This window comes from Colobus angolensis, unplaced genomic scaffold (assembly GCF_000951035.1).
Source record: "Colobus angolensis palliatus isolate OR3802 unplaced genomic scaffold, Cang.pa_1.0 Scaffold329, whole genome shotgun sequence".
NCBI lineage: Eukaryota > Metazoa > Chordata > Mammalia > Primates > Cercopithecidae > Colobus > Colobus angolensis.
In genome coordinates this window covers 292,876-305,676 of record NW_012116588.1, presented here as the reverse complement: position 1 = coordinate 305,676, position 12,801 = coordinate 292,876, and the positions used below count along the sequence as shown (strand labels likewise).

General features: G+C 41.2%; 1 protein-coding gene across 7 annotated transcripts in view; it reads right to left on the bottom strand.

The window, feature by feature from the left end:
• The window catches only part of AP2B1 (adaptor-related protein complex 2, beta 1 subunit), a 154,092-nt gene extending 143,902 nt beyond the window's left edge, over nt 1–10,190 (bottom strand). For 4 of the 7 annotated variants that reach the window (XM_011951853.1, XM_011951847.1, XM_011951851.1 and 1 more), the window contains exons 1-2: nt 9,663–10,190; nt 3,533–3,592 (exon numbers count right to left, since the gene is read on the bottom strand). Coding sequence is in view for 6 of the 7 variants with exons in the window: in XM_011951847.1 (XP_011807237.1) it covers nt 3,533–3,569 (37 nt within the window). In the remaining variant the exon portion in view is untranslated. Of the gene's footprint in view, nt 1–3,532; nt 3,593–8,362; nt 8,471–9,427 lie in introns of all 7 variants that reach the window. The other 3 variants (XM_011951846.1, XM_011951849.1, XM_011951850.1) reach the window with 3 other exon arrangements.
• Between the last annotated feature and the right edge of the window lie 2,611 nt (nt 10,191–12,801).

Sequence of the window (12,801 nt, the reverse complement as noted above, 5' to 3'; positions counted from 1 at the left end):
AATGGCGTGAACCCGGGAGGCAGAGCTTGCAGTGAGCTGAGATCCGGCCACTGCACTCCAGCCTGGGCGACAGAGCAAGACTCCGTCTCAAAAAAAAGAATAATCTTGAAACCAAGAATGGTATACCATGGAGTCAATTCCAAACGTACAATCTTGAATGACTGCTTAGGCTCCGCACTGTAAAATGTCAGGGATTGTAACCACTATTTTAAGGCCTGGTCTCCAGGCTCACTTATCTTCAAGATGCTGGACCCAAAATAAAAAAGAAAGTAACAACCCTAATATTGTTTAAAAGAAATGGAAAAAAACCACTAAACCCATGAAAAAGAGGTTGACTACTCACACCTCAACTTTCCATCTACATCCTCCAGCTCATCTACCATGCCTCAAAGACTTTCCTCCACCTTCAAGACTGTTCCTGTCGTTCCTTTCAACCAGATTTCATTCACCAGCACAGAAACAGTGGGGACAGTCTCTGCTTTCAGAGGTTGCTACTGCCACCTCAGTGGCCCCGGAGCGGGGAGTGCCCAGGGGTCCTTCGCCCCCGCCCATGGCCCCCGCAAGGGGGCTTCGCCGCCACCCGTGTCTGAGCTGGACTGTGTGGGCGCCACGCTCCTCCGAAAGGCGCACGAGACAGCCTTCTTCCCCTGGTTCCGCAATGGCCTCCTGGCATCGGGCATCGGTCATCGGGGTTATCTCCTTCATGTAGAGTGACATGGATGGCGAAGCAGCATATGGCTTCTTCCTGCTGGGCCGCCTGTGCGTGGTGTGGAGCAGCGTCTCACACGCGGTGGGCCTGGCGGCGCTACGGGGACCCATGCAGCTGACGCTGGGGGGACGCAGCTGCAGGCGCCGTGCTTGCCGCCAGCCAGCTCTAGGTGTGCGCCGTGGGCTTCTACATGCGGCAGCTGGAGCTGGACGTGGAGCTGGTGCCCGAGGACGACGGGGCGGTCTCCGCGAAAGGCCCTGATGAGGCGGGCCGACTGCCACCAGAGTGAGCGACATGGCCGCGGGCCCTGGCAGGCTCTGGATGACGGCGCCTGAGGACTGCGACATTAAAACCTGACCTCCCCTCCTCCAAAAAAAAAAAAAAGAAAGAAAGAAAGAAAAGAAATAGTGGGGACAGAACACTACGTGATTTGCCTGAAACCCTTATGTGGAAAGGAAGAAATTAGTAAGACATAAGTAGAACACTTTTTCGTTTCAATATTCATGGCCAATAAGGCAAAAAAATTGTTCCAAAATTTCTATTTAATCAACTGCTACAAAAGTAGCATAGCAAGAAAAGCTGGGCCCTTTAAAGAGTCATTCTTCATAGGACTCTTCACCACATCCCAGCCTGCCAAATCCAGCTCTTAGTTCCTCTCTCATTCACTTCCGGGAACAGTATTGGACAAACGGCAGGGTTTCAGAAAGTCTGAATTGTGAACAGCAGCAGGTGTTATAGAATCAAAGCAGAATGTAACAGAAATTATTCCAATTCCAAAAGCATAAATTTAGGAATATGTTTCAGTGGCAGTTCTGGCGAGTGTTGCAGGAAGCACAGGGAACACAATCTATCAATTTTTTAAAAGTATGATGTTTATCAGCAGTGATTCAATCTGCAGTCTCAAACTTTTACAAATGCCTGAATTAAAAAAAGGTCACCAGACCTTTTCAAGAGTAGGTTTGAAGACTTAGGAGAGTTTTAAAATTGTAACTATTTAATTGTAATTATATCCCTTTATATAATTATAGACATTTTGTTCATCAAAGCATACAAAATGCTAACAGAAGAAATAAACATATTTCCAAAAGAAAATCAGAAAAAGCTGAGAATGAATGACAAGTGGCTAATGGTTTTTGTGAGGCATAAGTAATAAAAATAAGGAGGAAGAAGTTGGGCAGGACCAAAGAGGGGTACTAAAAGAGGGAAAGTCATATATTCTACAACTTTATTAAACTCCTATCTTTTCTCTCTCTTCCTCCCCCCGATCAAACCTACCAAGCACTGTTAGCAGCTAGCAGTAGTTCTCAATCATGGCTACACATTAAAACAATCTGGGGAGCTTTCTTTTTAATTTTTGTTTTCTTTTGAGACAGGGTCTCTCTCTGTTGCCCAGGCCAGGGTACAGTGGCACAGTCACAGTTCACTGCAGCCTCAACCTCCTAAGCTCAAGTGATCCTCCCATCTCAGCCTCCCAAATAGCTGGGACTACAGGTGTGCACCACCATACAGGGCTAATTTTTTAATTTTTTTCATAGAGATAGGGTCTTACCATGTTGCCCAGGCTGGTCTCAAACTCCTGCACTCAAACAATCCTCCTGTCTTGGCCTCCCAACATACTGGGATTACAGGCATGAGCCACCATGCCTGGCCACGTGGAGAACCTTTAAAATCCCCACACCCAGACCATATCCAGGACAAATGAAATCAGGCTGAGGTTGAGACCCAGGCATCAATATTATTTCAAAGTTCCCTGCCTGAGCAATTCTAATGTGTTGCCAAGATTGAAAGCTACAGAAAACAAGCTGATGTAATTAAGCAACTCACTGCAACAAGAGAAAAAGAAAAATGGTAACTGGTGTCATGTCTGGAATACTTTGGTAAATATAAGGACTCCTGAATACAAAAGCACAGAATTCTGATCCTAAGCAACAAATAAAGCAAGCTAAGCTACAGGCACAATAAGCTGAGATGGGCTAAAATGTTTGTCTTTGATGGGAAGACCCTCCACATTTCTAGAAATGATCTATTTAGGAACAATTTTACAAAAGATGAAAGGTTAGACTTTCCCCAGAAGAATCCTTTGTTCCTAGACCCAAACACATACGTAAAAACAAGCATTATATTACTGATAACAAAGATGATGAGACTAGTAAGTTCAAAGCCCCTCAAGTAATTCAGTCTATGACCTAAAAATCATAGATGGCTCTGGAGATTTCCTGTTTTAAATACACATCTAGACGAAGAACAAGGTAGATGTATATGGACGGATATGAAAATAACCCATTTCTATTTATTGTTTTGCAAGATTGCGTTTTCATTAAAGATAAAAAATTTTTAAATTATATGTATTAATATATACACTTACATGCATGGAAAAAGACTTGAGGATATATACCAAGTTCCCTTGGGAACTGGAACAGGGAGAACTTTCATTTTTACCTTTTACATACACGTCTGTATTGCTTTAATTGTATTCTTTGTTATAAAATGTTTATGTCCAAGTAAAAATTATTTAATAACAGAGAAAAAGTATGCTGCTTATTTTGTCCTCCTCACACTTAACCAATCTTCAATGGATCAGTATTGATCTCAAACAGAAAAGAGGAGTCTCTTTCACTAAACAGAACCTTCAAGTCAAAATAATGTGCATCACAGCCCTATCTTTGAAAACCTACTCTTTAACAACTTGCTTGAATACATTCATCTGTAGAAGTAGCAGATGTAGTATGTCTGAAGGAAGAGGTCAGGAACATTCTGCTTGGGGCAATCTTACACTACAACTTTTGAAAATTTTCAAAGATTTGATTGTATTCTCATACTTACCTTTTTTATTGGTTGTGAAATACTTGGAGTCAGTCATGACTTTGGATCTTTAATATGCACCTATAGCAAGAGAAAAGAATTCCTTCATTCAGGTTACAGATATCTAACAAGACATCCAATTAATTTTACAAACATCCAATTAATTTTAGGAACACTTATATTTAAGAATTTCTAAAAATGAGTATCATCTTCCTTTATCACCACCGTTGATGGTTCAAGGGATGCAGAGAAAACTAAGAATGTAACTCCTCAAGTTGCTAATAGGGGCAAAAATCTAAAGGCCAAATGTAATCGGGTAAAAATATGAACCTATTATGGCTTTGTGATTTTATCCACAGTAAATCCTCAAAGCTTTCAAGAGCTAAAGCTGGACCTTTTTATAAATATATCTGCAATTACTTTCCATTCAGGAAAATCTGGTAAATTCCTTGCCTCAAGCTGGAACCACTCCAAAGCATATATTCTGAAGCAGTGTAAGGTCAAAAGAAAAAACAATTTTGCCGATCTATTACATGAAACTTTCAATAAAAAGAATCTCAGAAAAAAAAAATTCAAAATTAGTAGGACAATATTCTTTCACAGCAAACATCTAGAGAGGCAACCATGACTTACACGTGGAATTTTTTTTTTCAGTTTTAGTTTTGTGGGTATGTAGTAGGTGCATATATTTGTAGGGTACATGAGATATTTTGGTAACAGAAAGACAACCTCAACCTTAACTCTTCCATCCCAATTTCCAGAAGAAGTAATCCAGATGACAAATGGCCCCACTAACAAAAACGGCACAGTCTGGTCACATTTTTACTAAATAATAATACCACATTTTCTGATTTGAGAAACTATAAGACTTTGTCCAATGTACCTGACTTCTTTAAATATATTAAAATTTGGGGCCGGGCACAGTAGCTCAGGCCTGTAATCCCAGACTTTGGGAGGCCGAGGCGGGTGGATCACTTGAGGTCAGGAGTTCAAGACCAGCCTGGCCAACATGGTGAAACCCTGTCTCTGCTAAAAATGCAAAAATTAATCGGGTGTGGTGGCACATCCTGTAATCCCAGCTACTTGGGAGGCTGAGACAGGAGAATCGCTTGGACCTGGAAGATGGAGGTTGCAGTGAGCCAAGATCATGCCACTGCACTCCAGCCTGGGCAACAGAGCAAAACTCCATCTCAAATAAATAAATAAATAGAAATTTAGGCCAGGTGCAGTGGCTCATGCTATAATCCCAACACTTTGGGAAGCCAAGATAGGTGAATTGCTTGGGTGCACGAGTTTGCAACCAAGCTGGGCAACATGATAAAACCCCATCTCTACTAAAAATACAAGAATTAGTCAGGCATGGTGGCATGTACCTGTTAGTCCCAGCTACTTGGGAGGCTGAGGTGGGTGGATCGCTTGAGCCTAGGAGGTCAAGGCTACGGGGAGCTATGATCTCACCACTGCACTCCAGCCTCCATGACAGAGTGAGACCCTGTCTCAAGGGGAAAAAATATATAAATATATATATGTTTTTAATAACATTCCTTCTGTACTCAAAAATGAGTATCTTTGTCCTTATTATCATCACTAATAATACTTATTACCAACTTCAGGACAAGACATCCTGGCACCTGCTCATTATTATCAGGTCAATATGACATAATATATTTGGCAAACAATAGCAAATATGTATCTAGGAGAAAAGACCTAAGCAGCAAATAAATCAATGTAATTAAAGGAAAGAAAAAAGAGCCAGATAAACATAAAATAATGAAAAACTTCTGGTTCAAATCTGATCTCAACAATGTGCTACTTGTATAGTTTAATGGAAATTAGACTCATCTGCTCTCTTTCCAACCAGCTAATTACTATCTATAGTCTTGATCCCAATAGCTCTTTAGATTGTACCAGAAATTCACAGAATGATCTTGTTAAAAGAAGCGAGCTAGGACTCAAATATCATTATAGAATATAGAAATTTCTCCTTTAATACTTGTTATAATTAAAAATTATACTGAGGCTTGCCTTATGCAATGTTTTCACAATGCCTTTCTAGCAAAAATTCAAAGAATGTTATAATAATTTAATCCATTCATAATGTAAACTAAATGTGAAGTGGGCAAATGAAGAAAGGAATTCTTCACATAAAAGACCTGGAATAAATCTGAAGTTATCTATGAATTTATATATACAAACAGAAAAACCAATAAACAGAAATGATTACTTGAGCCTCAAAGAAGGACTATAGCTCAAATCCATTACAATCTGTCTAGGATGTTTACTATGCTATGTTATGTCCTTTAAAACTTGTTTAAGATTTTAAAACAAAACCTCCTTAGAATTTGTCACCCAATTTCTTTGAAAAGGCTCTTATACACACACACATTAAATTTTTTTTGGCCAGGCACGATGGCTCACGCCTGTAATCCCAAAACTTTGGGAGGATGAGGTGTGTAGATAGTTTGAGCTCAAGAGTTCGAGACCAGCCTGGGGAACATGGTGAAACCCCATCTCTAATAAAAATACAAAAATTAGCCAGGCATAGTGGCACATGCCTGTAGTCCCAGCTGGGACTCACTGCAACATCCGCCTTCTGGACTGAACTGATCCTCCTGCCTCAGCCTCCCAAGTAGCTGAGACTACATGTTGGGATCACCGTACCCAGCCCATTAAAATCTGTTTGTTTTTTGTTTTTTTTTTGTGAGACAAAGTCTCACTGTGGCCCAGGCTCCAGTGCAGTGGTTTGATCTGGGCTCACTGCAACCTCTGCCTCCCAGGTTCAAGCGATTCTCCTGCCTTAGCCTTCAGCGTAGCGGGGACTACAGGCACCCACTACCATGCCCGGCTAATTTTTGTATTTTAGTAGAGATGGGGTTTTCCTTGTTAGCCAGGCTCGTCTGGAACTCCTGACATCAAGTGATCCATCAACCTCGGCCTCCCAAAGTGCTCGGATTACAGGCATGAGTAAATTCTTTACAGGAATTTTCACTACATTCTATTGAACAATAAATTAACCTAAGTCTTAAGTCATGCCTTTAACAGCTCACATATTTCATTATCTCCCCTAACAATTTCAATGTCAAGGAATATATTACTGTCCTGTTCATTGTGAGCATTAAGTGTTCTCATCTTAACTAGAAAATAATGCACCCACCCACAAAATTTCAGGGAAGAGAGGAGGGTCAGGGAAGAGAGAGAGTATTTTTAGAAGCCCATAACATAGATTCTAAATTAAGAGTCCCTGCTGCTCTAAAGAGAAGGGATATCCCTCTAGTAACCAACACTATTGTAAACACTATAGTAACAAAATATTCCCTATCCATATTGGCAGAGAAACATGGTGCCAAGCTGGTTCTTGCCTTAAGCCAAAAGAAACTCCAAGAAAAATGAAAACAGTCTAAATAAAAACAAATAGAAGACGTGATTGTTGCACAACACTGGCAGTGTACTAAATTCCACTGAACTGTATGTCTTAAGCTGGTTCATTTTATGGTACGTGAATTTCACCTCAAAAAAAAAAAATCACATATATATGATTAAGTGTATCTCTCATATAGTGAGTTCTTACCTCATATGAGAGACACATTTAATCACATGCTAGATATGGACATAGCCACAGTTTCCAAAATACAGGATGGCAAAAACTGACATCTTCATTAGAAGTAACAGAAAAAGTAAACAAAATGGAGCTCAAGGAAAAACAAAAAAAAACAAAAAAACTCAAATATTGCTGAAGTGCCTCAAAAATCAAGCTGCTCCTTTGGGAGAGAAAATGTTCCTTCAGAAGAGCCAGAGAAATAAGCAAAGCCATGATGGAATTTGAACTCACACTACCTTTCTACCGGATCAAACCAGACAAGTCACTGCTGTTCTGAGGATTTATGGTATGGCCTAAGGCCATTGTTAAACAACAAAGCTGCCAGAGTCAAAGCACATAATCACTCTTACTTGCCCTGACCACAGTGTGATGTCACTGCATTTCGGAGTAGGCCTCCCTGCACAGGATTATATATCCAGATTTAACATAACCTAGTTTCTACGAAATATAGGTTGTCAAAGTCCCTCTTCTCCTATACCTCCCTCCAGTTCCCTAAAAGAGAAATTGAGTAGCAAAATAAGATTAATACCTTGGGTAGAATAACGTCAAAAAAAATTAATAGGATCTTAATTCAAATGGCTCTCTGGGAAGCTAAATTAGTTCGTGAAGTCCCTAAACTCTTCTTTTCACAAAGTTGGACTTTACAAAGCTCAGTGCTTATAGTAAAAAACAGAACAGAGTTAACCAAATTATAAAGCAGAAATGTCATTCCAGTAATCTTTTATTGTAAGGGTGAGAGGTGCCAAATTCATTTCTAATCAAATATTCAGTAATAATGCAAAGACAATAGCATCATCAGGTATTATTTTGCTCATAAGAAATTATGACACAAAAGCTAAAATCACCGGTGCTTTCTACTTAGACTACAAAGTAGCTTCTTAATATTATATAGAAGCAAAGGAGTTCAAAAGTTTTACATCTAATTCTTAACCAAAATAACTTTAAACTCTGGAAAACTTAAGCCTGGAAGGAAAGAAAGGACAAGAGAAAGGAGAACGTGCCCTATTTAATATATTCCTTGCTCAGCTTGGTTCAGACCTGTGCCTAAAAAGTTAGTACTTCAAAATATGGATCTTTCAAGGACAGAAAGAATGAAAGAACTGGACTTCCTTGAGTTTCTTCATATACAGTCAGAATATTAGATTTATATTGATTTTACCACCCAGCTGTTAGTGAGGATGCTTGCATTATACATCATCCTTTCTGCTTCCTTGAAAGTTTCAAGGGTTAAGATACCTGCAAACAGTTCTCACCTTACCAGCACGCTTAGTCATCACTGGAATGTGTTACACGTTTTCTTATAGAGCTGCACCTCCTTCATCTGCTACTTTCTATTATTACTTTGTAAGTGTACCCTGAGGCTAAGCAATTCAAGTATACAAGGAAGGTAATTAATAATTTAAATTGATTCTCATTGAGACCACCTTCTTTCTTAGTCATTCTGCCTTTGTAAACTTAATGCATTTTCTTTTAAACCACAATGGTTACGATAAGTCTTTAGCAGTTTTCAAAACATTTTTTCTTTTCAAAAGTCAAGTTTGGCTGTGCGCTCTGGCTCACGCCTGTAATCACAGAACTTTGGGAGGCTGAATAGGGAGGATCGCTTGAGCCCAAGAGTTCGAGACTAGACTGGGCAACACAGTAAGACCCTGTCACTAAAAATACAAAAATAAAATAAAATGAAAGTCAAACGTTTAATGAAGCATCCGCGTGAGTTCAATAAAAGCCTGTCCCCCCACCCCACCCCTCCAATATAAGACTGCTCTTGAAAATAAGCAGCATGAACAAATTATTTGGATTCAAATGATAAGGAAATAACAGGAAGTTCCAGTTTCTTTACTTTCAGCTTAATCTACAGCCTTTCCCAAACCAGACCATTCCCGCAGAGCCCAGAAAAAGAAAAAAAAAAAAAAAAAGCTGGGTTAAGATTTACCCCCATTTGCTTCCCCCTCTCTTACATCGGGTCAATTCTGGAGGTTACTCTTTCCTTCCTCCAAGAGTCAAGAATGCCTCTTCTTTCCCCAAGTGGTCAAGATTCTAGCGATATGCTCCTCCATTACGGAGCAGGGAAGAGGTTGTCTCTTACCCTCAAGTTACGGGACAGACGACGTTCGCCCATCAATGAGCAAACCTTTGAGGGAATCCCTTTTCCCTTTCGCTTTTGCTGGACACGTCTCAGACTCTCAGTGAACGACGCCGAGCGGGGAAGAAAGAAGGTTTCCCCCACGGCCTCCAGGCTCTATCAGCCACACCCCTGGCCTCTGGTCCTCCTAAACCCCCAATTCCGAAACACATCTTACCCTCACGCCCCCAACTACCTGCTGCCACACCCGAGGATTCCCTCACCGCCCCACAGTCATCACGGTGGAGACCCTTTCTCCAACCTTTTTCCTCTCAATGGTCACACCCGACGGTTCCCTGCATCATCAACGGTCACGCTCTTAGGATTTCCTCGCTTCCGCCGGTTTCCGACCCAGCCTGGGGTTCCCCTTCTCTTCGTCCCCCACCCCGTCAATTAGGGACACACCCCAAAGGCAGCCTCCCTGAACTCACCGGAGGCGGAGGCAAAGTCGAGGGCGGGGGTGGTGGCGGCAGCCAGAGAGCACAGCCCGGGTGGTGGTGTAATGGTTTCCTGCCCGTCACGATTCTTTTCTAGGTCTAAGCCACTGCGCAAAACCCACTTTGCCAGGGACAAAGATGGTGGGCAGGAAACTCTGACGACAGAGAACCTCGCCGCGTGACGTCATCGGGGTGCGCGGGAGACCTAGCAAGGCGGTCATCTCTGTAGCCTTCCAGACGCAAACATTTCCCTTGGTCCCAGCAAAGCTGGCCCATCTGGGCCTCAGAGGATGTTAAGTGGCTACTCCAAAGGAATATATTTAAAAAGCTGACAATGGATTTGTTTCCTCGCACAGAAATTCTCTGAAAAACGTAAACATAAAGATGATGAAATATCCTGTTCCTTTGTGAAAAGCAAAACCCCTCAGCTCATTTTCCTTCCAGGCTCAAGAGCGGACAATGGTGATATAACCTAGGCCTATATACGGGCAGTGGGGCTAGAGGATAGTGGTGCACGTAAAAGAGGTTGACGAGGCATTGGATGTGAGTTTGAATCCCTACCCTGAATGTGACTGGGAAAGTTAATGTCTCCTCAACCTTCTTACCTGTGAAATGAAGACAATGATAGTATCTCTCTCGGGCATGTGAAGCGTAAACCAGATAAATTAGGTCAAGTGCCTAGTATACAATAGGTGTGCTTACACAAAAGTAAGTTTCTTTCGGAAACTAAGACCTAGATTCCAGGACCTGGAACTAGAGAACAAGATTGATGAGGTTAAATGAACTAGCTGTCCCTAAGGTTAATTTCAGGGTGTAAGGAAGGATGGAGAGCAAAGTGATGATTTATTTTTCTCACATTTTGCCCATGAACTCTGTGAGTCAAAAAGTATTTAAGGCCGGGCACGGTGGCTCAAGCCTGTAATCCCAGCACTTTGGGAGGCCGAGACGGGCGGATCACGAGGTCAGCAGATCGAGACCATCCTGGCTAACACAGTGAAACCCCGTCTCTACTAAAAAATACAAAAAAAAAAAAAAACGGGCGAGGTGGCGGGCGCCTGTAGTCCCAGCTACTCGGGAGGCTGAGGCAGGAGAATGGTGTAAACCCGGGAGGCGGAGCTTACAGTGAGCTGAGATTGGGCCACTGCACTCCAGCCTGGGCGACAGAGCGAGACTCTGTCTCAAAAAAAAAAAAAAAAAAAAAAGTGTTTAAGTATTTTAAAACTTCATTCTTAAAAAAAGTGATCAGAAGTACATTAAAATTTTGTATAACATACTCATGTATTATTATTTCCTCTGTTACTAAACTAGAGGAATAGGGGAAATTGGAAAGCCAGGTATAAAGAGAGATAATGTAAACACGGTAAATCAGATAGCTGCATAATGTTAGAGAATATTTTATGACAGAAAATTCATAAAGTGTTAAGTAAAAAAAGGATACAAAACAATATAGTATACGGTATGACTATATATGTATAGAAAAAAAAGGCTAGGATAGGCCAGTCATGGTGGCTCACACCTGTAATCCCAGCCCTTTAGGAGACTGAAGTGGGCAGATCACCTGAGGTCAAGAATTTGAGACCAGCCTGGCCAATGTGGTGAAACCCTGTCTCTACTGAAAAAACAAAAATTAGCTGGAGTGGTGGCACACGCCTATGATCCCGGCTATTCAGGAGGCTGAAGCAGAATGACTTGATCCCAGGAGGTGGAGGTTGCAGTGAGCCAAGATCTCGCCACTGTACTCCAGCCTGGGTAACAAAACCAGACTCGTCTCATAAAAAAAAAAAAAAAAAAAAAGGCTTGGATATTCAGCAGAATGTTAAAAGTGGTTATTGCGGAATAGTGAGAGTTTTACTTTTCTTCCTTTTTCTGTATTTTTCAAATACAATGAACATGTATTTATTTATATGATTGGGATGTGCCTTTTAAATCATATTGTTGAAAAATATGATACAGAAAAATGCTTTGAAATGTTAAGAAAAAAAGAAAGATACAAAACTCTAAATCTAGAGGCGTATATATACCTATTAGTGGTTCTCTCTGGGTGCTGATTACAAATGTTATCTTCTTTATATTTGTTTTATTTTCCAATACTTTCTCTGAAAAATCCACATATTCTAAGGAAAAATGAACCAATGCTGTTTTCAAAATACAGCATCAATCCGAAAGCTTTTCCAACCTCATTCTCTTCCACTTTTAGGTGAAAAGTATTGACCAATCTCCCTTCTTTTCACCTTTTGGGACCATCACGGGCTCATAATCTAATGGGAGACCACTCAGGAAACTGTTGAAATGATCCAGCCACATGATGATGGTGGTTTAAACAAATAACTGTTGATATTTATTGAGTATGATTTTATGTAAGTTACTCTGCTAAGTACATTTTTACATCCTCACCACCTACCTGATAACCAGGCAGGTACTATTACTTCCTCTATTTTAAGAGATACAGAGAAGTTAAAAGGTACAATTAAGATGGCCGGGCGTGGTGGCTCACGCCTGTAATTCCAACACTTTGGGAGGCCAAGGCAGGCGGATCATGAGGTCAGGAGATCGAGACCATGCTGGCTAACATGGTGAAACCCCGTCTCTACTAAAAATACAAAAAAATTAGCCAGGTGTCATGGCGGGCAACTGTAGTCCCAGCTACTGGGGAGGCTGATGCAGGAGAATGGCGTGAACCCGGCAGACGAAGCTTGCAGTGAGCTGAGATCGTACTGCTGCACTCCAGCCTGGATGACAGAGCGAGACTGTCACACACACACACACACACACACACACACACACACACACACAAGGTAGAATTAAGATTTGAACCCAGGAAGTCTGACATTAGGACTGATAAGGCTTATGTTTAGGTTTGGGCAAGGGATGAATGGTGGTACTCGTCACTGAAAATAGGAAAATAGAAGAGATGGCAGAAGTTTGGGGAACGATAGGGAGGTGATGAGTTCATTTTATACGTTAGGTTAGAGTGAAGATCTCTATCCAAGAGGTATTTAATTATATGTGTCTGAAGATAAGGAATGATCTGGAGTTAAATTTGTGAACTGTGAGCATACAGATGATAATTCAATCTGTGGGCATGAACACTATTCATGAAGAATGTGGACAGTGAGTGCTTGGGGAAGAAACA